The sequence below is a fragment of the Oncorhynchus mykiss genome, chromosome 20 (genome assembly GCF_057628025.1).
Source record: "Oncorhynchus mykiss isolate SJ-2025 chromosome 20, ASM5762802v1, whole genome shotgun sequence".
Classification (NCBI taxonomy): domain Eukaryota; kingdom Metazoa; phylum Chordata; class Actinopteri; order Salmoniformes; family Salmonidae; genus Oncorhynchus; species Oncorhynchus mykiss.
The window spans coordinates 18,017,939-18,036,943 of NC_143041.1; the positions used below are offsets into that span (position 1 = coordinate 18,017,939).

The 19,005-nt window shown below is 42.2% G+C and overlaps 1 protein-coding gene across 2 annotated transcripts; it reads right to left on the reverse strand.

Moving 5' to 3' along the window:
* Positions 1–3,593: 3,593 nt before the first annotated feature.
* Positions 3,594–18,822, reverse strand: cep55l (centrosomal protein 55 like). 2 transcript variants are annotated; one of them, XM_021575801.3, is made up of 9 exons: positions 18,693–18,822; positions 17,928–18,127; positions 17,300–17,572; positions 13,976–14,029; positions 13,706–13,856; positions 12,691–13,013; positions 7,879–7,950; positions 4,174–4,305; positions 3,594–4,039 (listed from the first exon to the last, which is right to left on the reverse strand). In XM_021575801.3, exons 2-9 carry the CDS (start codon positions 18,111–18,113, stop codon positions 3,836–3,838), a joined length of 1,395 nt encoding a protein of 464 aa, XP_021431476.3. In that variant the 5' UTR covers positions 18,114–18,127; positions 18,693–18,822; the 3' UTR covers positions 3,594–3,835. The 2 variants fall into 2 exon arrangements, with proteins under 2 accessions (XP_021431476.3, XP_090068552.1); XM_090212426.1 differs by lacking the exon at positions 7,879–7,950.
* Between the last annotated feature and the right edge of the window lie 183 nt (positions 18,823–19,005).

Consider the following 19,005-nt stretch of genomic DNA (forward strand, 5'->3'; position numbering starts at 1 on the left):
ACAGGATGCACCTGAGCTCAATTTCGAGTCTCATAGCAAAGGGTCTGAATACTTATGTAAATAAGGTATTTCTGGTTTTTATTTTAAAACATTTGCAAAAATGTCTAAAAACCTGTTTTCGCTTTGTCATTATGGGTTATTGTATGTAGATTGGTGAGTACGATTTCTTCTTTAATCCATTTTAGAATAAGGCTGTAACGTAGCAAAATGTGGAAAAAGTCAAGGGATCTGAATACTTTCCGAATGCACTGTATTTGACAAAGTAGATGATTAAATGCATATAAAGCATTGCGTGTACACGCCCATGTAAAATAGCCTATGCAATTTGACTATTAGGCCATAGCCTAATGTTTATCTGCAAGGGTGAAAGACGTAGCTCCTCCTCAGGGCGGCAGGGTGGTTAGTGGTTAGAGCGTTGGACTAGTAACCGGAAGGTTGCAAGTTCAAACCCTTGAGCTGACAAGGTACAAATCTGTCGTTCTGCCCCTGAACAGGCAGTTAACCCACTAGGCCATCATTGAAAATAAGAATTTGTTCTTAACTAGTTAAAAAAAGGTTTAAAAAAATAATCTTAATCCTCATTTACAACCTGTTGGCTGCACTTCCCTTCTCAACACGCTAACATAATACGATAATAATAATACGATAATAATACGATAATACCTCTCTCATGCCAGAGGGAGGGTGCCGGATCTTAGCTACACACAAACTTGCCTTTTGTTAGACTCATATGGTTCAGGCCAGTAGTTCTCTTTGATAAGAGTTCTAAGTTTAGGTTTAAACCAAATATCAGCTGCCCATTTTTCCTTTTTGATCAGAAAGAGCTTGTCCTTGCTTTGGACCACATGGCAATTTGTTCCTGAATATCTACACACCTCATATCAGTTCCACAATTTTTTTTATCATTCTCTAGCCCACGGATAGTTAGGAGTAAGCTTCTAGTCAAATACATTTTGTGATTCTGTGTTCTGGCATATGTATCAGTCTATTCCATAGATGCACCATGTCACCCTTTTGCCTAACTACTGTGCACACTGCTCCCAACTCATACCTCCACAGACGGCCAGGTTTGGAGTCAGTTTGTGCACACACCAAGAAAGCTGTGGCTTGCTCTTTTTGGAACATTGTTACAATTAATATGTACTTTGGATCCCCATACCCCAGCAGGATAGGCCATCACAGGACATAGGATTTATACAGCTGAGAATAAGCACAGTAACCAAGGTCTTTACTTAATTTTGTTTAACACTGACCCCAAGGCTCTACCTGCATAATTTGCTAGTGATCTCATGCTGTATTTAAAGGTCATGTGGTCATCCATGTTATTTATAGAGCCCAGTGTAGAATAATGGGGGTTGTACCCAAAACAAAAGTTGTGTGCACTTCTCTGCATGCCCTTCTTTCTGAAATGGCCAACCTGGGTCTTCTCTCGATTTATCGTTAGTCTCCATTTAGTACACCATAAATTAACAATATCCAACATACACTGGAGGTCATCTTCGGTCTCAGCAAGGAGAACCATGTCAACAAGATGACCGGGAATATATCTGCAACTTCAACACCAAGTTTAGCATGTTTGATTGGTAGGGCTTAAACAAACATTTAGTGCAAATAAAGTGGGTTTTGAGTACACCTCCCTGCTTCACACTGTAAGGGGTTGGAAACCAGACAGTCCTAAGGTCACTGACCTGGACACATGCAACTGGAGCCCGATAAAGAGCTTTCATAGCATCAGAAAACCTTACATGAATTGTCATTTTAATTAGTCTAAAAGCAAGGTCTATTCACCCAATCAAAGCGTTCCGAAAATCAATAAATCAGCCAAAAGTTGGTTCTCTCTTGAATTCTAGCCCGGACCACTGTAGAGACAGTATAGCTATGGTCTATACACGCTCAGGCTTTCCTAAAGCCGTTCTGTTCATCTGGAAGCTGACCGGACAGTTCTAGATAGTGGGAGAGCCTATTATTTGGGATGCAGGACTACAGTTTACATGAGGTGCTAATGTGACTAATCCCTCATTAGTTCAAAGGGATTTTAGGGCCATTTTTGGAAGATTTGGGGATAGGGTTGATTATGGATTGGTACCATACAGATGGAATAATGCCATTCTCAAAACAAGCCTGGAAGAGTTCAAATAGTGTTTGGAACAACATAGGCGATTACAAAACTTCATTAGACAAATCAATTAATGTATCTTTCTTTGGTTAAGCAAGCTAAATCACCTTTCTGATCTCCTCTAGATTAAGACTGGCATTCAGATACTGGTTAGGGGAGTATGACTCTGTCTGTATTTCCTCCTCCAACTTAAATCTAATATAAAAGTGCTGTTATCGCCTGAAAATAAAAGTGCAACATCTCTTTCCCATTTCACCAAAACAATATCAGTTTGACAGTGAAACTCGCAATTTTGATGTGAAATGTATCTCCCTCCAAAACCGTTGTGGGTTGTTGGTCTGTAGCTGTAAATAAATGTAATTCTACATTTAAAAGTAGAAAAATACTAATGTGGGATTTAAACCCTTGCCACAATCTGTGACAACTGTGAGCTATATGAGCAGTCAGTCAAATGCATGTGATCCATACTGAACAAAACTAGAAAAGCAACATGCAGTGTTGGTCCCATTGGTCATGAGCTGAAATAAAAGATCCCAGAAATGTTCCAGAAAACTCTTTCTGATTGGCTGTGCCTGGCTCCCCAGTGGGCGGGCCTATGCCCTCCCAGGCCCACCCATGGCTGCGTCCCTGCCCAGTCGTGAAATCCATAGATTAGGGCCTAATGAATTTATTCCAATTGACTGATTTCCTTATATGAACTGTTACTCAGTAACATCATTGAAATTGTCACGTTGCATTTATATTTTTGTTCAGTATAGTTGTTTATCAGAACGTGCCTTTGGACTTCTGTTAAGTATGCTTTCATGAATAAGTGTTGGATCACGTTGCTGATATTAATTGGCCGATACGGAATTTGAACCGGACAGAATTACGGCCAGCTGTGCAGGTTATCACAGGGCAAAGTCTGCCAGGTTATCTGATGGGAATAGCTAATGTAACGTTTGACCACCTGTACGTCGACGATTATAATTCGCTGAGGCAGATTGAGAGACTGAGCAAGTGTTTAAACTTAGACTTTTCTAATGTTCGCAAATATGGCCTGTAATGGGACATTTTAATTATAATGTCTCTAACCTTGTGAAACCGTCCTATTATAATCTCCTGTTCTTGGGAGTATCAACCTGCATTGCAATCCAGCATGCACCTTCATCCTTGTATAGATAAAGTTCTGCCCAAGAACAGGAAACTATAAAGATATGCGCTTATCACCAAATACTGTCTATACTGCGCTCGGTAACTCTTATTCTCAGAGCTCAGAAATAAAGAATATCCACCACAGGCCCCAAAGAAACTGTGTGGGAAATACTTTTTTCATGTGGTTCTAAATCATCTTCAGGTAGCCTATTCTGTTCAAAACAAAAACCTTAAATAAAATAAAAAAAGACAATACAATATGCAGATAGACAAAGGAAAACCACTTACAAAGCCATAAATAACTGTTTTACATAAGTTCTATATCAAAACAATCCACACAACATTTTCCATCTAAAAAAAGATTTCAGAAAAGAGTTTATTCTTGTCAAAAAGTCACTGATTTCTTTTGAAACAAAAGACTGGTAAACAAATCTTCAGGATCTTACAGTTAGATCACTGATGTTTCACTTTAAAAACAACACGGCATGAACAAAAAAAAAATGTGTCATGTAAAAATAATATCTTAAAGACAAAAGCAAGACAGACTGGACAGATGTACTCCCCTTTTAATCCCCTATAGGCTGTTCAAGTGAAACAGTAGTCGAGGTGGGCCAGCAGTTCTCTGTGCTGACTGGTGGCGTATGGAGCTCTGCACTTTGGACACTCCAGGAAACTCTCGTCCAGGAGGTTTTTGGAGGTTGAGGTGGGGATGGGATCCTCAATGGACAGCCTCTCAAACTCAGGCTTGTAAGAACTTGGCTCAGAGAAACGAGACTCGCTCTGCTGTTTCTACAATAAGTACAAAACAATAAAATGGTTTACAGTTGCTTATCTGAAGATAGCAAATGTACTCATGATGACTCATTTGAAAAGCAGAAATGTCAAAAGAATTGATGCGTTAAGCAACATTTCACAACACTTACTTGATTGCTAGATTCTAGTCTTGCGATTTGGTCCCGAGCCTTGCGCAGCTCTTTCAGGACCTTGTGCAGCTGATGCTGTAAACTCTGTCGATCAAGCTTCTCGTTCTCAAAGTCTTTGGCAGATAGCTGGATCTTGGGGGAATAGACAAGAGCAAATCAAGAGAGCACTGCAGATTAGAGGTCGACCGATTATGATTTTTCAACGCCGATACCGATTATTGGAGGACCAAAAAAAGCCGATACCAATTAAATCGGCCGATTGTTTATTTATTTATTTGTAATAATGACAATTACAACAATACTGAATGAACACTTATTTTAACTCAATAAAATCAATTTGGTTTAAATGCAAAAACAATGTGTTGGAGAATAAAGTAAAAGTGAAATATGTGCTATGTAAAAAAGATAAGTTCCTTGCTCAGAACATGGGAACATATGAAAGCTGGTGGTTCCTTTTAACATGAGTCTTCAATATTCCCAGGTAAGAAGTTTTAGGTTGTAGTTATTATTAACCAGATGAATTTCTCTCTATACCATATTTGTATTTCATTAACCTTTGACTATTGGATGTTCTTATAGGTACTTTAGTATTGCCAGTGTAACAGTATAGCTTCCGTCCCCCTCCTCGCTCCTACCTGGGCTCGAACCAGGTACACAACGACAACAGCCACCCTTGAAGCAGCGTTACCCATGCAGAGCAAGGGGAACAACCACTCCAAGTCTCAGAGCGAGTGACGTTTGAAACGCTATTAGCGCGCACCCCGCTAACCATTTCACATCGGTTACACCAGCCGAATCTCTGAAGTAGATAGGCTTGAAGTCATAAACAGCACGGCAATGGCAAAACGCACAAAAGTGCTGTTTGAATGAATGCTTACGAGCCTGCTGGAGCCTACCACAGCTCAGTCAGACTATTCTATCAAATCATAGACTTAATTATAACATAATAACACACAGAAATACGAGCCTTAGGTCATTAATATGGTCGAATCCGGAAACTATCATCTCGAAAACAAGACTTTTATTCTTACGGAAATACGGAAACGTTCTGTATTTTATCTAACGGATGGCATCCATAAGTCTAAATATTCCTGTTACATTGTACAACAGTCAATGTTATTTCATAATTATGTAAAATTCTGTCAAATTAGGCAGCCCAAACTGTTGCATATACACTGACTGTGTGCAATGAACGCAAGAGAAGTGACAATTTCACCTGGTTAATATTGCCTGCTAACCTGGATTTCTTTTAGCTAAATATGCAGGTTTAAAAATATATACTTGTGTATTGATTTTAAGAAAGGCATTGATGTTTATGGTTAGGTACACATTGGAGCAACGACAGTCCTTTTTCACGAATACGCACCCCATCGATTATATGCAACGCAGGACACGCAAGATAAACTAGTAATATCATCAACCATGTGTAGTTAACTAGTGAATATGATTGATTGATTGTTTTTTATAAGATAAGTTTAATGCTAGCTAGCAACTTACCTTGGCTTACTGCATTCGCGTAACAGGCAGTCTCCTCGTGGAGTGCAATGTAATTACCAGTCTGCTGTTCCCACATGCTTCAAGAGGGCCACCATTGTTCCTGTTCCCAAGAAAGCTAAGGTAACTGAGCTAAACGACTACCGCCCCGTAGCACTCACTTCCGTCATCATGAAGTGCTTTGAGAGACTAGTCAAGGACCATATCACCTCCACCCTACCTGACACCCTAGACCCACTCCAATTTGCTTACCGCCCAAATAGGTCCACAGACGATGCAATCTCAACCACACTGCACACTGCCCTAACCCATCTGGACAAGAGGAATACCTATGTGAGAATGCTGTTCATTGACTACAGCTTGGCATTCAACACCATAGTACCCTCCAAGCTCGTCATCAAGCTCGAGACCCTGGGTCTCGACCCCGCCCTGTGCAACTGGGTACTGGACTTCCTGACGGGCCGCCCCCAGGTGGTGAGGGTACGCAACAACATCTCCTCCCCGCTGATCCTCAACACTGGGGCCCCACAAGGGTGCGTTCTGAGCCCTCTCCTGTACTCCCTGTTCACCCACGACTGCGTGGCCACGCACGCCTCCAACTCAATCATCAAATTTGCGGACGACACAACAGTGGTAGGCTTGATTACCAACAACGACGAGACGGCCTACAGGGAGGAGGTGAGGGCCCTCGGAGTGTGGTGTCAGGAAAATAACCTCACACTCAACGTCAACAAAACTAAGGAGATGATTGTGGACTTCAGGAAACAACAGAGGGAACACCCCCCTATCCACATCGATGGAACAGTAGTGGAGAGGGTAGCAAGTTTTAAGTTCCTCGGCATACACATCACAGACAAACTGAATTGGTCCACTCACACAGACAGCATTGTGAAGAAGGCGCCGCAGCGCCTCTTCAACCTCAGGAGGCTGAAGAAATTCGGCTTGTCACCAAAAGCACTCACAAACTTCTACAGATGCACAATCGAGAGCATCCTGGCGGGCTGTATCACCGCCTGGTACGGCAACTGCTCCGCCCTCAACCGTAAGGCTCTCCAGAGGGTAGTGAGGTCTGCACAACGCATCACCGGGGGCAAACTACCTGCCCTCCAGGACACCTACACCACCCGATGTCACAGGAAGGCCATGAAGATCATCAAGGACATCAACCACCCGAGCCACTGCCTGTTCACCCTGCTATCATCCAGAAGGCGAGGTCAGTACAGGTGCATCAAAGCTGGGACAGAGAGACTGAAAAACAGCTTCTATCTCAAGGCCATCAGACTGTTAAACAGCCACCACTAACATTGAGTGGCTGCTGCCAACACACTGACTCAACTCCAGCCACTTTAATAATGGGAATTGATGGGAAATGTAAATATATCACTAGCCACTTTAAACAATGCTACCTTATATAATGTTACTTACCCTACATTATTCATCTCATATGCATACGTATATACTGTACTCTATATCATCGACTGTATCCTTATGTAATACATGTATCACTAGCCACTTTAACTATGCCACTTTGTTTACATACTCATCTCATATGTATATACTGTACTCGATACCATCTACTGTATCTTGCCTATGCTGCTCTGTACCTCACTCATTCATATATCCTTATGTACATATTCTTTATCCCCTTACACTGTGTACAAGACAGTAGTTTTGGAATTGTTAGTTAGATTACTTGTTGGTTATTACTGCATTGTCGGAACTTGAAGCACAAGCATTTCGCTACACTCGCATTAACATCTGCTAACCATGTGTATGTGACAAATAAAATTTGATTTGATTTAATCAGGTGGTTAGAGCGTTGGACTAGTTAACTGTAAGGTTGCAAGATTGAATCCCCCGAGCTGACAAGGTAAAAATCTGTCGTTCTGTCCCTGAATGAGGCAGTTAACCCACCGTTCCTAGGCCGTCATTGAAAATAAGAATGTGTTCTTAACTGACTTGCCTAGTTAAAGATTAAATAAAGGTGTAAAAAATATATTATATTATCATATATATATATATATATAAAAATAAAAAAATCGATGTCAAAAAATACAGATTTCCGATTGTTATGAAAACTTGAAATCGGCCCCAATTAAAAATCGGTCGACCTCTACTGCAGATCTTGGATGTTCCATTGCATAAGAGATGTTATATAACTGATTATTTCACAATCTAGAGTCAGGAATGGTTTACGTTGCCAATACATACATGTTGCTCCAGTACAGCAACTCTCCTCCGCTCCTCGTTTTGGTTTAACAGAGTTTTCTGGAGTAGATTCACCTGATGAGAAAAGTATTTGTCTTAAAAATAAAATAAGGACAATGGAACAGTGGGAAAGTGTACAGGGGGGGGTGAAGGTCAGACAGGAAAGTGTCAGAGAGAAAGGGATCAAACTCCCTTCTCCAGAGGGTATACTATATACAGTGCCTTGCGAAAGTATTCGGCCCCCTTGAACTTTGCGACCTTTTGCCACATTTCAGGCTTCAAACATAAAGATATAAAACTGTATTTTTTTGTGAAGAATCAACAACAAGTGGGACACAATCATGAAGTGGAACGACATTTATTGGATATTTCAAACTTTTTTAACAAATCAAAAACTGAAAAATTGGGCGTGCAAAATTATTCCGCCCCCTTAAGTAAATACTTTGTAGCGCCACCTTTTGCTGCGATTACAGCTGTAAGTCGCTTGGGGTATGTCTCTATCAGTTTTGCACATCGAGAGACTGAAATTTTTTCCCATTCCTCCTTGCAAAACAGCTCGAGCTCAGTGAGGTTGGATGGAAAGCATTTGTGAACAGCAATTTTCAGTTCTTTCCACAGATTCTCGATTGGATTCAGGTCTGGACTTTGACTTGGCCATTCTAACACCTGGATATGTTTATTTTTGAACCATTCCATTGTAGATTTTGCTTTATGTTTTGGATCATTGTCTTGTTGGAAGACAAATCTCCGTCCCAGTCTCAGGTCTTTTGCAGACTCCATCAGGGTTTCTTCCAGAATGGTCCTGTATTTGGCTCCATCCATCTTCCCATCAATTTTAACCATCTTCCCTGTCCCTGCTGAAGAAAAGCAGGCCCAAACCATGATGCTGCCACCACCATGTTTGACAGTGGGGATGGTGTGTTCAGCTGTGTTGCTTTTACGCCAAACATAACATTTTGCATTGTTGCCAAAAAGTTCAATTTTGGTTTCATCTGACCAGAGCACCTTCTTCCACATGTTTGGTGTGTCTCCCAGGTGGCTTGTGGCAAACTTTAACCGACACTTTATATGGATATCTTTAAGAAATGGCTTTCTTCTTGCCACTCTTCCATAAAGGCCAGATGTGTGCAATATACGACTGATTGTTGTCCTATGGACAGAGTCTCCCACCTCAGCTGTAGATCTCTGCAGTTCATCCAGAGTGATCATGGGCCTCTTGGCTGCATCTCTGATCAGTCTTCTCTTTGTATGAGCTGAAAGTTTAGAGGGACGGCCAGGTCTTGGTAGATTTGCAGTGGTCTGATACTCCTTCCATTTCAATATTATCGCTTGCACAGTGCTCCTTGGGATGTTTAAAGCTTGGGAAATCTTTTTGTATCCAAATCCGGCTTTAAACTTCTTCACAACAGTATCTCGGACCTGCCTGGTGTGTTCCTTGTTCTTCATGATGCTCTCTGCGCTTTTAACGGACCTCTGAGACTATCACAGTGCAGGTGCATTTATACGGAGACTTGATTACACACAGGTGGATTGTATTTATCATCATTAGTCATTTAGGTCAACATTGGATCATTCAGAGATCCTCACTGAACTTCTGGAGAGAGTTTGCTGCACTGAAAGTAAAGGGGCTGAATAATTTTGCACGCCCAATTTTTCAGTTTTTGATTTGTTAAAATAGTTTGAAATATCCAATAAATGTTGTTCCACTTCATGATTGTGTCCCACTTGTTGTTGATTCTTCACAAAAAATACAGTTTTATATCTTTATGTTTGAAGCCTGAAATGTGGCAAAAGGTCGCAAAGTTCAAGGGGGCCGAATACTTTCGCAAGGCACTGTATGTGTAATATATATATATCAGTTGAAGTCGGAAGTTTACATACACTTAGGTTGGAGTCATTAAAACTCATTTTTTAACCACTCCACAAATTTCTAGTTAACAAACTATAGTTTTGGCAAATCGGGTTAGGAAATCTACTTTGTGCATGACAAGTCATTTTTCCAACAATTGTTTACAGACCGATTATTTCACTGTATCACAATTCCAGTGGGTCAGAAGTTGACTGTGCCTTTAAACAGCTTGGAAAATTCCAGACAATTATGTCATGGCTTTAGAAGCTTCTGATAGGCTAATTGACATAAGTTTAGTTAATTGGAGGTGTACCTGTGGATGTATTTCAAGGCATACCTTCAAACTCAGTGCCTCTTTGCTTGACATCATGGGAAAATCAAAAGAAATCAGCAAAGACCTAATTTTAAAAATTGATTGTAGACCTCCACAAGTCTGGCTCATCCTTGGGAGAAATTTCCAAACGCCTGAAGGTACCACGTTCATCTGTACAAACAATAGTACGCAAGTATAAACACCATGGGACCACACAGCCGTCATACCGCTCAGGAAGGAGACGCATTCTGTCTCCTAGAGATGGCCGTACTTTGGTGCAAAAAGTACAAATCATTCCCAGAACAACAGCAAAGGACCTTGTGAAGATGCTGGAGGAAACAGGTACAAAATTATCAATATCCACAGTAAAACGAGTTCTATATCAACATAACCTGAAAGGCTGCTCAGCAAGGAAGAAGCCACTGCTCCAAAACCGCTTTTTGGAGAAATGTCTGCTGGAACAAAAATAGAACTGTTTGGCCACAGTGACCATCATTATGTTTGGAGGAAAAAGCGGGAGGCTTGCAAGCCGAAGAACACCATCCCAACTGTGAAGCACGGGGGGGGGTGCTTTGCTGCAGGAGGGACTGGTGCACTTCACAAAAATAGATGGCAAATAGATGGCATTATGAGGTGGGACATCAGTCAGGAAGTTAAAGCTTGGTTGCAAATGGGTCTTCCAAATGGACAATGACCCCAAGGATACTTCCAAAGTTGTGGCAAAATGGCTTAAGGACAACAAAGTCAAAGTATTGGAGTGGCCATCACAAAGCCCTGACCTCAATCATATAGAAAATGTGTGGGCAGAAGTGAAAAAGTGTGTGAGAGCAAGGAGGCCTACAAACCTGACTCAGTTACACTAGCTCTGTCAGGAGGAATGGACCAAAAGTCACCCAATTTATTGTGGGCAGCTTGTGGATGGCTACCCGAAACGTTTGACCCAAGTTAAACAATTTAAAGGCAATGCGTCCAAATACTAATTGAGTGCCTGTAAACCTCTGACCCACTGGGAATGTGGTGAAAGAAATATAAGCTGAAAAAAATCACTCTACTATTATTCTGACATTTTACATTCTTAAAATAAAGTGGTGATCCTAACTGACCAAAGACAGGGAATTTTTACTAGGATTAAATGTCAGGAATTCTGAAAAACTGAGTTTAAATGTATTTGGCTAAGGTGTATGTAAACTTCCGACTTCCACTGTGTGTGTGTGTTATATCTCTCTCTCTCTATATATATATATCAATCTATCTATACACACACAAATGTGGACACCCCTTCAAATGAGTGGATTTGGCTATTTCAGCCACACCTGTCAGGTGTATAAAATCGAGCACACAGCCATGCAATCGCCATAGACAAACATTGGCAGTAGAATGGCCTTACGGAAGGGCTCAGAGACTTTCAACGTGGCACTGTTATAGGATGCCACCTTTCTAACAAGTCAGTTCGTAAAATTTCTGCACTGCTAGAGCTGCACCGGTCAACTGTTAAGTGCTGTTATTGTGAAGTGGAAATGTCTAGGAGCAACAACGGCTCAGCCGCAAAGTCGTAGGCCACACAAGCTCACAGAACAGGGCCGCTGTGTGCTGAAACACGTAAAAATCATCTATCCTTGGTTGCAACACTCACTACCGAGTTCCAAACTGCTTCTGGAACCAACGTCAGCACGAACAGTTTGTCGGGAGCTTCATGAAAAAGGTTTCCATGGCCGAGCAGCCGCACACAATGCTAAAATCACCATGCGCAATGCCAACTTCCGGCTGGAGTGGTGTAAAGCTTGCCGCCATTTGACTTTGGGGAAGTGTTAACGCGTTCTCTCGATGGATGAATCAAGCTTTACCATCTGGTAGTCCGACGGACAAATCTGTGAATGCCGGATGCCAGGAGATCACTACCTGCCCCAATGTCTGGTGCCAACTGTAAAGTTTGGTGGAGGAGGAATAATGGTCTGGGGCTGTTTTTAATGGTTCGGGTTAGGCCCCTTTGTTCCAGTGAAGGGAAATCTTAATGTTACACCATACAATCACTTCAGTGACGATTCAGTGATTCCATCTTTGTGGCAACAGTTTGGAGAAGGCCCTTTCCTGTTTTAACATGACAATGCCCCCGTGCACAAAGTAAGGTCCATACAAAAACTGTTGAGATCGGTGTGGAAGAGCTTGACTGGCCTGCACAGAGCCCTGACCTCAACCCCATCAAACAACTTTGGAATGAATTTGAACGCTGACTGCGACCCACCTAATCGCCCAAAATCAGTGCCCGACCTCATAAATGCTCTTCTGGCTGAATGGAAGCAAGTCCCCGCAGCAATTTTCAACATCTAGTGGAAAGCCTTCCCAGAAGAGTGGAGGCTGTTATCGCAGCAAATAGGGGACCAACTCCACATTAATGCCCATGGTTTTGGAATGAGATGTTTGACGAGCAGGCGTCCACATACCTTTGGTCATGTAGTGTATGTGGTCTGGCACAGAAAACTGTCATTAAAATCCCCAACCATATTGAACTGCTAAATTAAACTTCAACCTCTACCCGGCAACTTTTCCACAGGCCGTGGTTGCAAAGGAGAATTCTTTATAATCAACTCACCTGGTCAAACAACGTTGCATAATAAACACACCAAGACCACATCTCCCTGGCGTATAACTATACCTGCAGCAGCAGCTCAGCAGACCTCTTCCTCTCCTCCTCCAGCCTGGCGTCCATGCTGTCCAGCTCGGACCGCATTCTGTCGGCGCGGTCAGCCGAGCACTTCCTCTCCTCGCCGACTGTGTATCTGCTGCTGAGGCGCTCGGCCCGGAGCTGCTCCCGGGCCTCAACCAACTCCATGCACCGCTCCTCGTACCGCCTCTGGAGCTCGCCCAGCTCCCCCTGGGCCCGTGCCGCCGACTCCTTCTGGGCCTCCACGTCCTGCTTGGCCTGCAGCAGCAGCTTGTCGTAGTGCTCCTGCAGCTGGGACGAAGACTTCTCTGGTGCTGGGGGAAAAGGAAGCAGGGTTAGAGTCTTACATGCTCCTATGCCAGGGGTATTCAACTCTTACCCTACATTTCACCCACCTGGTGTCCCAGGTCTAAATCAGTCTGTGATTAGAGGGGAACGATGAAAAAAAAAGCAGTGGAACGAACTGGCTTCGGGGTCCAGAGATGAGGTTGAGGGCTCTATGCAACACTTATAAAACGGCCACTAGGAAATACTATTTTCAAGTAGACTGTGCTTTACCAAAGCAATAGCTAATTAGTAATGGTTAATTAATAGCTAGTTGACAACAGATAATTTATTAAATTTCTAGTCTAAACACAGGTTAATAAGCATTAGCCCCTAGAGTAGGGGTATTCAACTCTTACCCTACGAGGTCCGGAGCATGCTGGTTCTGTTCTACCTGATAATTAATTGCACCCAACTGGTGTCCCAGGTCTAAAAATCAGTCCCTGGTTAGAGGGGGAACAACTGGGGGAAAAAACCCAGTGGAACTGTCTTTGAAGTCCATAGTTGAGTTTGAGGGCCCTAAAGGATAATTATTTTAACCACATGGGAAAAAATGGCTAGTGTTGAATCAGCCTTTATAATGCATTTCCGTATCTACTGATTTAAAAGTGGATTTACTCGACAGCAAACGCGTGCCAAATCCCACACTGCGCTGAAGGCTCACAGGCCCCCTTTTTTTTACCGTCCAAACTGCCTTCTTTGTGTTGTTGTTGGAGTGCTTCGTTGGCTTGATTTAGTTGCTGCTCCATCTCAAGGGTCCTGGCCAGGACTGCCTTGACATAGGCCTCTCGCTGCTGATCATAAACCAGCCACTGTTGATTCTTCTCCAAAGCCTTTTTGTAAACCGAGGAAAAACACATACTTGGGGGGGTTAGGGTTAGATTATACCATTTTCCTTAGCACTCAAAGAAAGACAATTTCATTTTTAATCTTGACAAGTTGTTCAACTCACATCTCTCAAGTGATCCTCAACTACTGCAACCTCACCGGTGAGTCCCTGGCCATTCTATCAAATCGTAAAGAAAACACAGGTATTAGCCTATATCAAAACGAGGACATAGGTGTAAACAACCTCTTTCTACATGAAGACGTGGTCTGTTGTGTGTGTGTCTGTGGGATACTATTCTTGGTTGCTAAGAGACCCTTATAATCAAAACATAAAAAAGGGAAGAAAGCTTAACCGAAAGCATCTTCTAGCGACAGTATGTACTGCATACAATAATCTAATGCCTTGGGTGTCCTTTAACCAGCCAGTGACCTGAATATACACTTATCTCTGTATGTATTTGGAAGTATTTTAAAAATATATATCTGCCGCTATACTCCAGCATTTTGGATTTGAGATGATGTTTAAATGTTTCATATGAGGCGACACAGTACAGGACATAATGTCACCTTTAATTAGAGGGTATTTCACACACATGCGTTTCACCTTTTAAAAATTAAAACACTTTATGCATCTGGTCCCCCCCCATTTGAAGTCATAGGTATTTGGACAAATTCACTTATAGGAGTGTCGAAATTCATTCCATCGTGGGCCTAGTGTCCAGTGGTGTAAAGTACTTAAGTAAAAGTACTTTGAAGTACTACTTAAGTAGTATCTGTACTTCACTATTTATATTTTCACTACATTCCTAAAGAAAATTATGTATAGATTTTCCCTGACACCCAAAAGTACTTGTTACATTTTGAATGCTTAGCGGGACAGAAAAATGACCCAATTCACGCACTTATCAAGAGAACATCCCTGGGAAACTCTACTGCCTCTAATGAGTCCACCAAATCAAACACAAAAGCTTAATTTGGAAATGATGAAGGCATGTTTTAGTGTGCCCTTGGCTATCCGTAAATAATACAAATAAAAACATTGTGCTGTCTGGTTTGAATAATATGCCATTTGAAATGATTTATACTTTTACTTTTGATACTTAAGTATATTTTTGCAATTACATTTACTTTTGATACTTAAGTATATTTAAAATCAAATACTTTTACTCAAGTAGTATTTTACTGGGTGACTTTCACTTGAGTCATTTTCTAGTAAAGCATCTTTACTTTTACTCAAGTATGACAAAATCGGGTACTTTTCCCACCACTGCTAGTGTCTGCAGGTTTTTCCTTTCAATTAAGACAGACAACCAGGTGAGGGGAGTTCCTCACTAATTAGTGGCCTTATTTAATCAATCAAGGAGAAGAGAGGAGTGAAAATCCACAGACACTTGGCCCTCTGTGGAATAAGTTTGACACATGACATACAGGGTTTTTTCTGGATCAAAATGGGGCTTAGGGGGCAGTCGTTCTCCCCTGGCTCAGGCCCTTAACTACACTTCGAGAGGAGAAGTCATAGGTTCATAAGCTCGTGAACTCCTTCCAGATGGTAATCCCATCCTGTAATACCGAGACTGAGTGATCATATGGGGGGGGATTATGTACAGTATGGTAATGTGGTCGGTGAGGAGGGCCTGTCAGGAGGCGGATTTCCTTGATTATGACCAAATGGATATTCGAAAGTTGGAGACAGAGATATAAAATCAGCTCTCTCTCGATGAATAAGACTCCTGGCTTTCCTCATATCACAGAGCCACCTGATCTGAGAGTAAACAAGTATTATGTCAGACGACATGACATTCAGAAAGAAACTGCTGCCATCTAGAGTGATAAAAGAGAATTTCACCTTGATTTGGAATGCCCCCATGACCACAACATTCATACAGGAAACTGTAACATCTTAATATAGAGGGGTGTGAACTACAGTGTCTTCTTGTTACACACACTACATGATCAAAAGTATGTGGACACCTGCTCGTCGAACATCTCATTCCTAAACCATGGGCATTAATATTGAGTTGGTCCCATCTTCGCTGCTATAACAGCCGCCATTCTTCTGGGAAGGCTTTCCACTAGATATTGGAACATTGCTGCGGGGACTTGCTTCCATTCAGCCACAAGAGCATTAGTAAGGTCGGGCACTAATGTTGGGTGATTAGGCCCGGGTCGCAGTCGGCATTCCAATTCATCCCAAAGGTGTTCGGTGGGGTTGAGGTCAGGGCTCTGTGCAGGTAAGTCAAGATCTTCCACACCGATCTTGACAAACCATTTCTTTACAGTTGACACTATTCATTTGGGCAAGTAGCGTTTTCTTGGCATCCGCCAAATCCATATTCATTCATCAGAATGCAAGATGGTTAAGTGTGATTCATCACTCCAGAGAATGCGTATCAACTGCTCCAGAGTCCAATGATGGCGAGCTTTACACCACTCCAGCAGACGCTTGGCATTGCGCATGGTGATCTAAGGCTTGTGTGCGGCTGCTCGGCCATGGAAACCCATTTAATGAAGCTCCCGTTTAACAGTTCTTGTGCAGACGTTGCTTCCAGACGCAGTTTGGACCTCGGTAGTGTCTCTCGCAACCGCTACAGCACACAACGCGCTACAGCACTTGGTCGTCCTGTTCTGTGAGCTTGTGTGGCCTACCAATTCATTTACACTTCTCAATAACATTTATTTTTTGGGTACTTTGCCTCTTTCTCCCCAATTTCATGAAATTCAATTGATAGTTACACTCTTGTCCCATTACTGCAACTCCCGTAAGGACTCGGGAGAGGCGAAACACGACCTCGCCAAGCCACACTGCTTCTTGACACACTGCCCGCTTAACCTGGAAGCTAGCCACACCAATGTGTCGGAGGAAACACCGTACAGCTGATGACCGGAAGTCAGCTTGCGTGCCCCCAGGCCGCCACAACGAGTCGCTAGAGCGCAATGCGACAAGGACATCCCAGCCGGCCAAACCCTCCCCTAACAATGCTGGGCCAATTGTGCGCCGCCCCATGGGTCTCCAGGTTGCGACACAGCCCGGGATCGACCCGGATCTGTAGTAATGCCTCTAGCACTGCGATGCAGTGCTTTTGACCACCGGCCACTCTGGAGGCCCTACTTCACAATAACAGCATTTACAGTTCACCAGAGCAGCTCTAGCAGGGCAGAGATTTGACAAACTGACTTGATGGAAAGGTGCCACATTGAAAGTCACTGAGCTCTTCGGTAAGGCCATTCTACTGACAATATTTGTCTATGGAGATCACATGGCTGTGTGCTCGATTATATACACCTGTCAGCAACGGGTGTGGCTGAAATAGCCAAATCCACTCATTTGAAGGGATGCCCACATACTTTTGTATATATAGTGTACATTCTCTCCATAACTCAGCCTTGGCTAACAAAACGGATCAAAGTCTAGGCACCCTCAGCAGACTGAACATTTCCCTTCACCCACCTGTAAATCAGGACCCTGTTTCTCCAGTGCCTGACACCTTGCCGACACTCCCACCAATTTGTTCTTCAGATTCCCTGTCTCCTCCGAGAGGGACTGGAACAGTTTCTCTCTGTACTCGGCCTCTCTCCTCCCCTGGTCCAGCTGAGCCTGGAGCGAGGCCACCACCTCTCCCCCATTGGAATGCAGATGTTGTCTCAGAGTCTCCAGCTCCTTGTCCTTAGCCAGCAGCTGCTGAGTGTTCCTCTCCCTCGACGTCTCCAGAGACAGAATCCTCTGCAATCAAATGTAACATTTGAATGACTTGAATGAAATGCGGTAGTGCACAAAAATGTTTAAATGAGCCTATCACAACTCCATCAAGACACAATTTCAAAAGCAACGGTTTTCAAAATGACACACCCATGATGCGCAAAATGCTAAACCCAGACTCTCACAAAATCATATGGTCAAGTATATGAATATATTGAGTGAAAAGGTTGTTTTGGTTTAATATATTTGTAGCCTACATTCATAAACAGTATCACTATATGAATCCTATTAAATTTGGACTCTATAACTTTATAATAATCATTGGGCTGGCAATACTGCTTAGCCCAAACGTCTGCACAAACTACTACGCTTTAGCTACCTCCAGCAGTTTGCTTTTGTCAGAGTCTGGTGGCCTCGTTGTTCGTTTTGATATTTCATCCATCTTCTGCTTCAGATGAGCATTCTCCTTCCTGAGTCTGTCCATTTCTGCTTCTGCCTGTTTTGAGCCACTGGATTTAAAGCCTAACTTGTTGACAATGGTCTCCTTGGTGCCTTTTGATGCCATGTCTGGAGTGTTACCTAGAAAAATGATTTTGAAGTTTAAATGTTAATACTAATGTTAACAATTGAATCACTCACATTTCATTCAATGGCACATTTCCAATAAAGTCTAAATATATCTAGTTAGGTAGGCAATAGAACAGGCAATACTAACATTTATTTCATTAGGCCCAAATGAAATTAATTTGGCACCTGCAGTGAGGCCTAGTTATTGAAATTAGCATGCCAGACAAAACAGACACTCAAGCACAAACCAACAGAAGAACATGCCTAATCGAAAAAAAAGGTTTAATAGGTACTATAACTTCACAACTGAATGTTATAACTAGTTATCTGGCTAACAAAACTACATAACATAATCTTACCAAAAAGATACAGATAATTTGTTAGAATTTGTCGGCTATATATTTTTCTTGAGTTTGTGACTAATGCTAGCTAGTGACGTTATGTTATGTGCCTGTCAAAAGTATCTGGTCTGGCAAATACAGCTAACTAGCTAAGCGTTTGATCGTTCAACCCAAACTGTTTTCTTGTGTTAAGAAAACATGTATGTATCTTTAAACATTTATAAAATATAACTCACAATATAGACCACTGTTTCCAAAATAACATTGTAGAACGCTTGACTTCTGAGAATGAAATTGCCACTTTCTAGCTTCCTAGTTGAAAAGTTTGAATTACAGCGCGTCTGGGCGTCATATCCGGGAGTCAGATCATGACGCTGACAGTCCTTTTTAAAAAATCAACCACCACTCGACGGAAATTTGCTAACAAATATTGTATCAGTAACAAAGTAAAGGAAGTTTCATTTAAAATGTTACATATAATTTATCCTGTGAAACATGTTTTGGAAAGATTCAAGCTGAATATTGACTATAAATGTGATTTCTGTGGAA

Bases quoted from the DNA above. Each gene is read 5' to 3' on its own strand.
- cep55l (XM_021575801.3), bottom strand. From the start codon at position 18,113: ATGGCATCAAAAGGCACCAAGGAGACCATTGTCAACAAGTTAGGCTTT. The intron at 14,030-17,299 runs GTGGGTGAAGGG...ACGATTTGATAG, and splicing joins AACAGGGTCCTGATTTACAG to AATGGCCAGGGACTCACCGG. The intron at 13,014-13,705 runs GTAAAAAAAAGG...CTTTTCCCCCAG, and splicing joins CAAAGAAGGCAGTTTGGACG to CACCAGAGAAGTCTTCGTCC.